The sequence below is a fragment of the Salvelinus namaycush genome, chromosome 15, assembly GCF_016432855.1.
Source record: "Salvelinus namaycush isolate Seneca chromosome 15, SaNama_1.0, whole genome shotgun sequence".
Taxonomy (NCBI): domain Eukaryota; kingdom Metazoa; phylum Chordata; class Actinopteri; order Salmoniformes; family Salmonidae; genus Salvelinus; species Salvelinus namaycush.
In genome coordinates this window covers 4,489,321-4,502,043 of record NC_052321.1, presented here as the reverse complement: position 1 = coordinate 4,502,043, position 12,723 = coordinate 4,489,321, and the positions used below count along the sequence as shown (strand labels likewise).

At 49.3% G+C, this 12,723-nt stretch overlaps 2 protein-coding genes across 6 annotated transcripts in view; one reads left to right on the top strand and one right to left on the bottom strand.

Moving 5' to 3' along the window:
* The window catches only part of LOC120059732 (E3 ubiquitin-protein ligase TRIM9-like), a 1,105,060-nt gene that overhangs the window by 602,493 nt on the left and 489,844 nt on the right, over positions 1-12,723 (top strand). The window lies entirely within an intron of this gene.
* Positions 1-12,723, bottom strand: part of LOC120060129 (protein EFR3 homolog B-like) — a 36,491-nt gene that overhangs the window by 4,759 nt on the left and 19,009 nt on the right. For 4 of the 5 annotated variants that reach the window (XM_039009226.1, XM_039009229.1, XM_039009224.1 and 1 more), the window contains exons 12-19: positions 12,043-12,094; positions 9,972-10,144; positions 9,739-9,814; positions 9,437-9,598; positions 4,093-4,224; positions 3,876-3,943; positions 1,279-1,406; positions 435-526 (exon numbers count right to left, since the gene is read on the bottom strand). In XM_039009226.1, the coding sequence (XP_038865154.1) occupies positions 435-526; positions 1,279-1,406; positions 3,876-3,943; positions 4,093-4,224; positions 9,437-9,598; positions 9,739-9,814; positions 9,972-10,144; positions 12,043-12,094 (883 nt within the window). The remainder of the gene's footprint in view (positions 1-434; positions 527-1,278; positions 1,407-3,875; positions 3,944-4,092; positions 4,225-9,436; positions 9,599-9,738; positions 9,815-9,971; positions 10,145-12,042; positions 12,095-12,723) is intronic. The other variant, XM_039009230.1, reaches the window with a different exon arrangement.

Genomic DNA, 12,723 nt, shown 5'->3' with positions numbered 1-12,723 from the left:
GTAAAATCAGGATTATCCCTCTACTGCCATTCATTCCAATTAGACTGGTTTGGATTTCCCCCTGACCAAGATGGCTGCCATTCATTTCAATTAGACTGGTTTGGATTTCTCCCTGACCAAGATGGCCGCCATTCATTCCAAAATTAGACTGGTTTGGATTTCTCCCTGACCAAGATGGCCGCCATTTTCACCTCATTCTGGAACTTTGAGGGTTTATGACATAGCAGCACTAGTAATTTATTTCAAATTTTTTAACGCGGATGGAATGTAAGGGCGGCTGTGGTTTTGTAACAGTGACCTCGTGCAGGCCTAACGCAGATCCACCTCTGACACTGCATAAACAAAAGCAATGAAAAGCTATGCAATTGTCAGCTCAGGCGTGATACCACTGATCTGATTGAATCCTGGCCTCAGAGAGAACACACACAGTCTACCTGTTCTCTCTCTGGGCTATATCGTGGGTCCATGTCCATCTGAAGAGAGATGGTGTCTCCTATACTTTTCCTCTTCGACAGGCGATCCTCATCTACAACACATAGACACATACAGCTGTCTGCTACGGTGTGACACATACGGCTGTCTGCTACGGTGTGACACATACGGCTGTCTGCTACGGTGTGATACATACAGCTGTCTGCTACGGTGTGACACATACAGCTGTCTGCTACGGTGAGACACATACAGCTGTCTGCTACGGTGAGACACATACAGCTGTCTGCTACGGTGTGATACATACGGCTGTCTGCTACGGTGTGACACATACGGCTGTCTGCTACGGTGAGACACATACAGCTGTCTGCTACGGTGTGACACATACGGCTGTCTGCTACGGTGTGATACATACAGCTGTCTGCTACGGTGTGATACATACGGCTGTCTGCTACGGTGAGACACATACAGCTGTCTGCTACGGTGTGACACATACGGCTGTCTGCTACGGTGAGACACATACAGCTGTCTGCTACGGTGTGACACATACAGCTGTCTGCTACGGTGAGACACATACAGCTGTCTGCTACGATGTGACACATACGGCTGTCTGCTACGGTGTGACACATACGGCTGTCTGCTACGGTGTGACACATACAGCTGTCTGCTACGGTGAGACACATACAGCTGTCTGCTATGGTGTGTGTGTGTGTGGGGGGTACCAGTGAGTTGGGGAGTGTACTACTCAGGTCTGTGTGTGTGTGTGTGTGTGTGTGTGTGTGTGTGTGTGTGTGTGTGTGTGTGTGTGTGTGTGTGTGTGTGTGTGTGTGTGTGTGTGTGTGTGTGTACCTGTGATCTGGGGTGTGAACGGTGTGTTCAGGATGTCTATGTTGTAGCCACTTCCTCCCAGCACCTCAGCGATCTGAAACTGCTGGAACAACACCTCTCCCTCCACTCGCTCTAGAGACTCTGGAACTCTGGGAACACACATTATCATTAGCATTAGCATTAGCATTAGCGTTATGATTAGCATTAGCATAAGCGTCATAATTAGCATTAGCATAAACATTAGCATTAGCATTAGCGTTATCATTAGCATAAGCGTTATGATTAGCATTCGCGTCATAATTAGCATTAGCATTATCATCAACATTATTACAGCACAGTGAGATTTGCTTGAACTGTGAAATGTGTTGCAGATGTTTTATTTCAAAGAGCAGCATTTGTTGGAGGACTTAGTTACCGTAAAACTTCAATGAGTAGCCCGGGATTTATATTAAATCACTGGACACAACAGGCATTTATTAGAGACAGATTTCTATTTGAGCCGGGTGTCTATTTTCTTAACGAACACAGCTTTTGCTCATTTGCAATTGTTTAATTCCAGCATTCACTTCCAGTCTCTTAATACATTTCCTGCACTAATGGGTTATCATTTACACACTGTGTCATGTTTCTTGTGTCTTAGTATGACTCTATTTTTTTTTTTTAATACTTCCTTGACTGAATAATTATTCTCCTCATTACCGGCAGTTCTTGCTTTGGCCACTAGAAGGCGATTGGCTGATTTCTGGGGGTTTGTACTTCTGTTTGGGGGTCTGTACTCCCGTTGGGGGTCTGTACTCCCGTTGGGGGTCTGTACTTCTGTTGCGGGTCTGTACTCCCATTGGGGGTCTGTACTCCCATTGGGGGTCTGTACTCCCATTGGGGGTCTGTACTCCCGTTCGGGGTCTGTACTCTCGTTGGGGGTCTGTACTCTCTTTGGGGTTCTGTACTCCCGTTGGGGGTCTGTACTCTCGTTGGGGGTCTGTACTCTCGTTGGGGGTCTGTACTCTCGTTGGGGGTCTGTACTCTCGTTGGGGGTTTGTACTCCCGTTGGGGGTCTGTACTTCCGTTTGAGGTTTGTACTCCCGAAGTTGTTGACCATTTTTGTACTCGCCAGTAGCTGTAAGCAGCCAATGGTTAGCAGTGCTCAGCTGTTAGCAGCCAATGGCTAGCAGTGCTCAGCTGTTAGCAGCCAATGGTTAGCAGTGCTCAGCTGTTAGTAGCCAATGGCTAACAGTGCTCAGCTGTTAGTAGCCAATGGCTAGCAGTGCTCAGCTGTTAGTAGCCAATGGCTAGCAGTGCTCAGCTGTTAGCAGCCAATGGCTAGCAGTGCTCAGCTGTTAGCAGCCAATGGCTAGCAGTGCTCAGCTGTTAGCAGCCAATGGCTAGCAGTGCTCAGCTTTTAGCAGCCAATGGCTAGCAGTGCTCAGCTTTTAGCAGCCAATGGCTAGCAGTGCTCAGCTGTTAGCAGCCAATGGCTAGTAGTGCTCAGCTGTTAGTAGCCAATGGCTAGCAGTGCTCAGCTGTCAACAGCCAATGGCTAGCAGTGCTCAGCTTTTAGCAGCCAATGGCTAGCAGTGCTCAGCTGTTAGTAGCCAATGGCTAGCAGTGCTCAGCTGTTAGCAGCCAATGGCTAGCAGTGCTCAGCTGTTAGTAGCAAATGGCTAGCAGTGCTCAGCTTTTAGCAGCCAATGGCTAGCAGTGCTCAGCTGTTAGCAGCCAATGGCTAGCAGTTTCATATTGGCTATAAAAACAAATGACTGACAATTGTTTCCAAGTCAGTACTGAATTATTTAATGTAACAAATTAAACATTAAACCTTGTAAACAAGTTATGGTAATTCACGGTAAACTAATGAACAATTCATTTAGACCGGGCGTTAATTAGAAACAGTCGTTCACTTGAAACAGTCGTTTATTTGAAACAGTCGTTTATTTGAAACAGACGTTTATTTGAAACAGTCGTTTATTTGAAACAGTCGTTTATTTGAAACAGACGTTTATTTGAAACAGTCGTTTATTTGAAACAGACGTTTATTTGAAACAGTCGTTTATTTGAAACAGACGTTTATTTGAAACAGTCGTTTATTTGAAGCAGTCGTTTATTTGAAACAGTCGTTTATTAGAAACAGTCGTTTATTTGAAACAGACGTTTATTTGAAACAGACGTTTATTTGAAACAGTCGTTTATTTTAAAACAGTCGTTTATTTGAAACAGACGTTTATTTGAAGCAGACGTTTATTTGAAACAGTCGTTTATTTGAAACAGACGTTTATTAGAAACAGACGTTTATTTGAAACAGTCGTTTATTTGAAACAGTCGTTTATTTGAAACAGTCGTTTATTTGAAACAGTAGTTTATTTGAAACAGTCGTTTATTTGAAACATTTGCTGTTTATTTGCTGAAATGTGAGTCGTTGCCTGGTTAATAAAAGGCACAGGCTGCTATTTGAGACTCTGCGTTTATTTTAAGTTTTACCGTACACAGTAGGTGTGTGTGTGTGTGTGTGTGTGTGTGTGTGTGTGTGTGTGTGTGTGTGTGTGTGTGTGTGTGTGTGTGTGTGTGTGTGTGTGTGTGTGTGTGTGTGTGTGTTTGTGTATGTTTGTCTACAGTATGTGTACCTGGGGTTTTCAATAAAGATGTCTTCAGGCAGCAGGTAGGGTACCTCCTTCTGTCTCAGCTCTATCACCTAGGGAGGGAGGACACAGCAGCATGAACACACACACACACACACACACACACACACACACACACACACACACACACACACACACACACACACACACACACACACACACACACACACACACACACACACACACACACACACCTACTTACTTCTTGGATGTGCTGGCAGAATGCAGGGACGGTGGTGAGTTGAGAGATGAGGCTGAGGTAGGCAGCAGAGAGGGCGTGGACAGCACAGCGATTATACAGAGAGAGTCTCTCATCATTGGCCAAGGCCAGGTCCTAACATGGGGAGACAACCAATCAGATACCACAGGATCCCAGGAAGAGAACCCAGAGGTTTTTGAATGTTTAGAAAATATATGTGATTAGGTGTGTGTTGTATGTGTGTATGTGTGCGTGTGTGTGTGTGTGTGTGTTGTGGGTCTGTTTCTTGGAATTGCCTTGTGAAAGCCTAGTACTGTAAGGTCGTATTTTATACATTAGCTAGTCATGTCGGCAATAGAACAAGCTTTCAAATGATTCCCACCTGACCCGGATTCATAATGGGCCGTTTGTGTGAAGGCCCGGGATGCAGGGTTGTGTTCCAAATAAAACGACAACAAGTGTCCTTGCTCTAGTTCCTCAACGGCACAGCAAGGAGAGCTCAAAAAAAGCACCTTATAATTAAAGACTCTTATTTGAGTCATAGAAGTCCATTGAAATGACGTAGGAAAACTGTGCACACTTTGGAGAGGTGTGTGTGGCCACTTGGAGACGCCAGTTAGTTACTCTCACTCAAAACCTTGTCAGTTTTTTTAATCTTATAATTGTTTCCAAGAAAAAAACTTTATATTTATCCCTATCCATACAGGCATTGTAAAGGGTTAAAGAGCCACTACAAACGAATACCATGTTATGAATAGTTTCATGCTTTTCTGTCGCTCTGAGGTGCTGGTCATGGTGGTCATGGTGCTGGTCGTGGTGTTGGTCATGGTGGTCATGGTGCTGGTCGTGGTGTTGGTCATGGTGCTGGTCATGGTGTTGGCCATGGTGCTGGTCATGGTGCTGGTCGTGGTGTTGGTCATGGTGCTGGTCATGGTGTTGGCCATGGTGCTGGTCATGGTGCTGGTCATGGTGTTGGTCATGGTGGTCATGGTGCTGGTCGTGGTGTTGGTCATGGTGCTGGTCATGGTGTTGGCCATGGTGCTGGTCATGGTGCTGGTCATGGTGTTGGCCATGGTGCTGGTCATGGTGCTGGTCGTGGTGTTGGTCATGGTGCTGGTCATGGTGTTGGCCATGGTGCTGGTCATGGTGTTGGCCATGGTGCTGGTCATGGTGCTGGTCGTGGTGTTGGTCATGGTGCTGGTCATGGTGTTGGCCATGGTGCTGGTCATGGTGCTGGTCGTGGTGTTGGTCATGGTGGTCATGGTGCTGGTCGTGGTGTTGGTCATGGTGCTGGTCATGGTGTTGGCCATGGTGCTGGTCATGGTGCTGGTCGTGGTGTTGGTCATGGTGGTCATGGTGCTGGTCGTGGTGCTGGTCATGGTGTTGGTCATGGTGCTGGTCATGGTGTTGGTCATGGTGCTGGTCGTGGTGTTGGTCATGGTGCTGGTCATGGTGTTGGTCGTGGTGCTGGTCATGGTGCTGGTCATGGTGCTGGTCATGGTGCTGGTCATGGTGCTGGTCATGGTGCTGGTCATGGTGCTGGTCATGGTACTGGTCATGGTGCTGGTCATGGTGCTGGTCATGGTGCTGGTCGTGGTGTTGGTCGTGGTGTTGGTCGTGGTGTTGGTCGTGGTGTTGGTCGTGGTGCTGGTCATGGTTCTGGTTGTGGTGTTGGTCGTGGTGCTGGTCATGGTGCTGGTCATGGTGCTGGTCGTGGTGTTGGTCATGGTGTTGGTCATGGTGTTGGTCGTGGTGTTGGTCATGGTGCTGGTCATGGTGGTCATGGTGTTGGTCATGGTACTGGTCATGGTGTTGGTCATGGTGCTGGTCGTGGTGCTGGCAGTGGTGCTGGTCGTGGTGTTGGTCGTGGTGTTGGTCGTGGTGTTGGTCGTGGTGCTGGTCATGGTTCTGGTTGTGGTGTTGGTCGTGGTGCTGGTCATGGTGTTGGTCATGGTGCTGGTCGTGGTGTTGGTCATGGTGTTGGTCATGGTGCTGGTCATGGTGTTGGTCATGGTGCTGGTCATGGTGCTGGTCATGGTGCTGGTCATGGTGTTGGTCATGGTGCTGGTCGTGGTGTTGGTCGTGGTGTTGGTCATGGTGTTGGTCATGGTGCTGGTCATGGTGTTGGTCATGGTGCTGGTCATGGTGCTGGTCATGGTGCTGGTCATGGTGCTGGTCGTGGTGCTGGTCGTGGTGCTGGTCATGGTGTTGGTCGTGGTGCTGGTCATGGTGTTGGTCATGGTGCTGGTCATGGTGCTGGGCATGGTGCTGGTCGTGGTGCTGGTCATGGTGCTGGTCGTGGTGCTGGTCATGGTGCTGGCCGTGGTGCTGGTCGTGGTGCTGGTCATGGTGTTGGTCATGGTGCTGGTCGTGGTGCTGGTCATGGTGCTGGTCATGGTGCTGGTCATGGTGCTGGTCATGGTGCTGGTCGTGGTGCTGGTCGTGGTGCTGGTAATGGTGTTGGTCGTGGTGTTGGTCATGGTGTTGGCCATGGTGCTGGTCATGGTGCTGGTCGTGGTGTTGGTCATGGTGGTTATGGTGCTGGTCATGGTATTGGTCATGGTGTTGGTCATGGTGCTGGTCATGGTGCTGGTCATGGTGGTGGTCGTGGTGTTGGTCATGGTGTTGGTCGTGGTGTTGGTCGTGGTGTTGGTCATGGTGCTGGTCATGGTGCTGGTCGTGGTGTTGGTCATGGTGTTGGTCATGGTGTTGGTCGTGGTGTTGGTCATGGTGCTGGTCATGGTGGTCATGGTGCTGGTCGTGGTGTTGGTCATGGTACTGGTCATGGTGTTGGTCATGGTGCTGGTCGTGGTGCTGGCAGTGGTGCTGGTCTGGTGTTGGTCGTGGTGTTGGTCGTGGTGTTGGTCGTGGTGCTGGTCATGGTTCTGGTTGTGGTGTTGGTCGTGGTGCTGGTCATGGTGTTGGTCATGGTGCTGGTCGTGGTGTTGGTCATGGTGTTGGTCATGGTGCTGGTCATGGTGGTCATGGTGCTGGTCATGGTGGTGGTCATGGTGCTGGTCATGGTGTTGGTCATGGTGCTGGTCATGGTGCTGGTCATGGTGCTGGTCATGGTGTTGGTCGTGGTGCTGGTCGTGGTGTTGGTCGTGGTGTTGGTCATGGTGTTGGTCATGGTGCTGGTCATGGTGTTGGTCATGGTGCTGGTCATGGTGCTGGTCATGGTGCTGGTCATGGTGCTGGTCGTGGTGCTGGTCAAGGTGCTGGTCATGGTGTTGGTCGTGGTGCTGGTCATGGTGTTGGTCATGGTGCTGGTCATGGTGCTGGGCGAGGTGCTGGTCGTGGTGCTGGTCGTGGTGCTGGTCGTGGTGCTGGTCGTGGTGCTGGCCGTGGTGCTGGTCGTGGTGTTGGTCGTGGTGCTGGTCGTGGTGCTGGTCATGGTGTTGGTCATGGTGCTGGTCATGGTGCTGGTCATGGTGCTGGTCGTGGTGCTGGTCGTGGTGCTGGTAATGGTGTTGGTCGTGGTGTTGGTCATGGTGTTGGCCATGGTGCTGGTCATGGTGCTGGTCGTGGTGTTGGTCATGGTGGTCATGGTGCTGGTCATGGTATTGGTCATGGTGTTGGTCATGGTGCTGGTCATGGTGCTGGTCATGGTGCTGGTCGTGGTGTTGGTCATGGTGTTGGTCATGGTGTTGGTCGTGGTGTTGGTCATGGTGCTGGTCATGGTGCTGGTCGTGGTGTTGGTCATGGTGTTGGTCATGGTGTTGGTCGTGGTGTTGGTGATGGTGCTGGTCATGGTGGTCATGGTGCTGGTCGTGGTGTTGGTCATGGTACTGGTCATGGTGTTGGTCATGGTGCTGGTCGTGGTGCTGGCAGTGGTGCTGGTCGTGGTGTTGGTCGTGGTGTTGGTCGTGGTGTTGGTCGTGGTGCTGGTCATGGTTCTGGTTGTGGTGTTGGTCGTGGTGCTGGTCATGGTGTTGGTCATGGTGCTGGTCGTGGTGTTGGTCATGGTGTTGGTCATGGTGCTGGTCATGGTGGTCATGGTGCTGGTCATGGTGGTGGTCATGGTGCTGGTCATGGTGTTGGTCATGGTGCTGGTCATGGTGCTGGTCATGGTGCTGGTCATGGTGCTGGTCGTGGTGCTGGTCGTGGTGTTGGTCATGGTGCTGGTCGTGGTGCTGGTCGTGGTGCTGGTCATGGTGCTGGTCATGGTGTTGGTCATGGTGCTGGTCGTGGTGCTGGTCGTGGTGCTGGCCGTGGTGCTGGTCGTGGTGTTGGTCATGGTGTTGGTCATGGTGCCGGTCATGGTGTTGGCCATGGTGCTGGTCGTGGTGCTGGTCGTGGTGCTGGTCGTGGTGTTGGTCATGGTGCTGGTCATGGTGTTGGCCATGGTGCTGGTCATGGTGCTGGTCGTGGTGTTGGTCATGGTGTTGGTCATGGTGCTGGTCATGGTGGTCATGGTGCTGGTCATGGTGGTGGTCATGGTGCTGGTCATGGTGTTGGTCATGGTGCTGGTCGTGGTGCTGGTCATGGTGCTGGTCGTGGTGCTGGTCATGGTGTTGGTCGTGGTGCTGGTCGTGGTGCTGGTCGTGGTGCTGGTCATGGTGTTGGTCATGGTGCTGGTCGTGGTGCTGGTCGTGGTGTTGGTCATGGTGTTGGTCATGGTGCCGGTCATGGTGCCGGTCATGGTGCCGGTCATGGTGCCGGTCATGGTTCTGGTCATGGTGCTGGTCATGGTGTTGGTCATGGTGCTGGTCATGGTGCTGGTCATGGTTCTGGTCATGGTGCTGGTCATGGTGTTGGTCATGGTGTTGGTCATGGTGCTGGTCGTGGTGCTGGTCATGGTGTTGGTCATGGTGCTGGTCATGGTGCTGGTCATGGTGCTGGTCGTGGTGCTGGTCATGGTGCTGGTAATGGTGTTGGTCGTGGTGTTGGTCATGGTGTTGGTCATGGTGCTGGTCATGGTGCTGGTCGTGGTGCTGGTCGTGGTGCTGGTCGTGGTGTTGGTCGTGGTGTTGGTCATGGTGTTGGTCATGGTGCTGGTCATGGTGCTGGTCGTGGTGCTGGTTGTGGTGCTGGTCATGGTGTTGGTCATGGTGCTGGTCATGGTGCTGGTCGTGGTGCTGGTCGTGGTGTTGGTCGTGGTGTTGGTCATGGTGTTGGTCATGGTGCTGGTCGTGGTGCTGGTCGTGGTGCTGGTCGTGGTGCTGGTCGTGGTGTTGGTCGTGGTGTTGGTCGTGGTGCTGGTCATGGTGCTGGTCGTGGTGCTGGTCGTGGTCGTGGTGTATGTATGTGTGTATGTGTATGTGTGTGTGTATGTGTATATATGTGTGTGTACGTGCGTGTGTGTGTGTGTATGTGTGTGTGTATGTGTATGTATGTGTGTGTCTACCTGCAGTGCGAGGGCCAGGCGTATCAGGTCCACCACCACTTCCTCATTGGCCAGTTCCACACTGAGGAGAGCCAATAGGGTGTAGAGAGCCTGGTAGTGGCTCCGCCCACTGTTCTCTTCAGAACAAGTCAGGAAGATGTGTCTGTAGAGGCGCTGGCCGTGCTACACACACAGCAAACGTTACAATACTTTACAACCATTCATCTTTCATAAGAGGAGAAGAGTTTAGTTAAACTGCATTTACAGGAGGTTACATGGTTGTGAACTTTACAGCAATCATTACAGCAAAAACACACACACACCTTCTTCATGAAGAGGTTGTCCTGTCTGGAACACTTGTCCACCTTCAGCTTGAGGACTGAGATATCTGAAAGGATGCTGAGGAGAGTGAGAGAAAGAACGAGATGGAGAGAGACGAGGGACACATCACGTCGTACCTGGCTGCTTCTCATTGATTGCTAATGCCTGACCAGCATTTACCAACAACTCAATGGAACATAGAACTTGAGTGCGTTTGTGTGTGTGTGACACTGACCTGAGGAGGGTGAACTTGTGTGTGTTCTGATGTCTGTCTATGAGGCTGATGAGTATGGAGAGTACCAGCAGCCTGATCTCAGGATCTTCCATCAAGGTGAAGGAGAGGAGAGGCTCCAAGAAGGACGAGGGCAGAGCTGCCAGCATGTTACTACTCTCATACCGCTCTGTCACCTGGGGGAGGAGGAAGAGGAGGGAGAGAGAGAGACAGAGGGAGAGAGAGAGGAAGAGAGAGAGAGAGAGTGAGGGAGAGAGAGAGAGAAAAAGAGTGAGGGAGAGAGAGAGTACGAGAGTGAGGGAGAGAGAGAGAGAGTAAGAGAGTGAGGGAGCGAGAGAGAGAGAGATAGTAAGAGAGTGAGGGAGAGAGAGAGAGAGAGAAAGAGAGAGAGAGAGTAAGAGAGTGAGGGAGAGAGAGATGGAGAGAGTAAGAGAGGGAGAGTGAGAGTGAGAGTGAGAGAGAGAGAGAGATAGTAAGAGAGTGAGGGAGATAGAGAGATAGAAAAGAGTGAGGGAGAGAGAGAGAGAGAGAAAGAGAGAGAGAGAGAGTAAGAGAGTGAGGGAGAGAGAGAGGGAGAGAGTAAGAGAGGGAGAGTGAGAGTGAGAGAGAGAGAGACATATTAGGGTCTATGGTCTTAGCAATAACAGGAGTAACAGAGGGGAATATGACCAGTGACAATAGCTATATATCTTCAATCTGTCTCTGAATTGGTTATCTCCACGTCTCTAACTTCTGCTACCATTGGTTATCCCCACGTCTCTAACCTCTGCTACCATTGCTTATCTCCCCGTCTCTAACTTCTGCTACCATTGGTTATCTCCCCGTCTCTAACCTCTGCTACCATTGGTTATCTCCCCGTCTCTAACTTCTGCTACCATTGGTTATCTCCTCGTCTCTAACTTCTGCTACCATTGGTTATCTCCTCGTCTCTAACTTCTGCTACCATTGGTTATCTCCTCGTCTCTAACCTCTGCTACCATTGGTTATCTCCCCATCTCTAACTTCTGCTACCATTGGTTATCTCCCCGTCTCTAACCTCTGCTACCATTGGTTATCTCCTCGACTCTAACCTCTGCTACCATTGGTTATCTCCTCGTCTCTAACTTCTGCTACCATTGGTTATCTCCTCGTCTCTAACCTCTGCTACCATTGGTTATCTCCCCGTCTCTAACCTCTGCTACCATTGGTTATCTCCTCGTCTCTAACTTCTGCTACCATTGGTTATCTCCTCGTCTCTAACCTCTGCTACCATTGGTTATCTCCCCATCTCTAACCTCTGCTACCATTGGTTATCTCCCCATCTCTAACCTCTGCTACCATTGGTTATCTCCTCGTCTCTAACTTCTGCTACCATTGGTTATCTCCCCGTCTCTAACTTCTGCTACCATTGGTTATCTCCTCGTCTCTAACTTCTGCTACCATTGGTTATCTCCCCGTCTCTAACTTCTGCTACCATTGGTTATCTCCTCTCTAACTTCTGCTACCATTGGTTATCTCCCCGTCTCTAACCTCTGCTACCATTGGTTATCTCCTCGTCTCTAACCTCTGCTACCATTGGTTATCTCCTCGTCTCTAACTTCTGCTACCATTGGTTATCTCCCCGTCTCTAACCTCTGCTTCACTGCTAGCATTTTGACATGTAGAACGTGATATATAATCTCTGTGTCAGGCTTGTAGCCATTTCAATTGAAGGCAGTGATATGATTTTTTATTTTATTTTTTATCAACAACTTTTGAAAAAAATATTTTTCTACTTTTCAGTTTCTTGAAAAGTTTTTGAAAATATATGACATTTTTTCAATTGTTTTACTTTAATGTCAGTTTACTTCCTGGATTGACTGACTTCTATCCTGCTTTGAACAATGAGTATAATGTATATCTCACCTGCAGTAGAGACTTTAACAGTATAAAGTCTATTTCACCTGCAGTAGAGACTTTAACAGTATAAAGTATATTTCAACTGCAGTAGAGACTTTAACAGTATAAAGTATATTTCACCTGCAGTAGAGACTTTAACAGTATAATGTCTATCTCACCTGCAGTAGAGACTTTAACAGTATAATGTATATCTCACCTGCAGTAGAGACTTCAACAGCATGACTTGGATCATCCTACTGCCTTCAAACCTGATATATATAGAGAGAGAGGAGAGAGACAGAGCTGCTACAATCACTCAAATCATGGATTGGAATTCAAAACCAACACCATTTCACATGGCAGTTTCATACAAGGTGCCACTTTTCAGCCTCGTATCAAGTTTGATGGTTTTGTTTACATGACGCCTCTGCTTGTCACTTACGCTTCCAACACACCGACAGCGTCGTTACACAAAATAGTACGCAGCGTCATCTGGATATGTGTGCAACAAAAGTTCAACATTCACCTTCTGCTACCATTTCTGTCAAGCCGTCTACGAATACAGTTTGACGCATACGTTCGATAAATCCAACGTACGCACCGCACAGAACGCACTGCAACTGCTTCTGCAACGCAATGCTGCAAGGCAAACGCAGCGTTTCACTGGAAATGAATGTAATTCTGATGGACCAGAATGCCGTGACACTGTCGGTGTGATCGAAGCGGTAGCATTAAAGAGATATATTGGCTAAGGTCCTGCGATAGACTAGCGTCCTTTCCCGGGGCTGTACGTGTACATCAAGCTGTCTAACACTACAGAAACAGGAGATAGACTGAATCAAATCAAATCAAATGGTCACATTTACATGTTTAGCTGATGTTATTGTGGGTGTAGCAA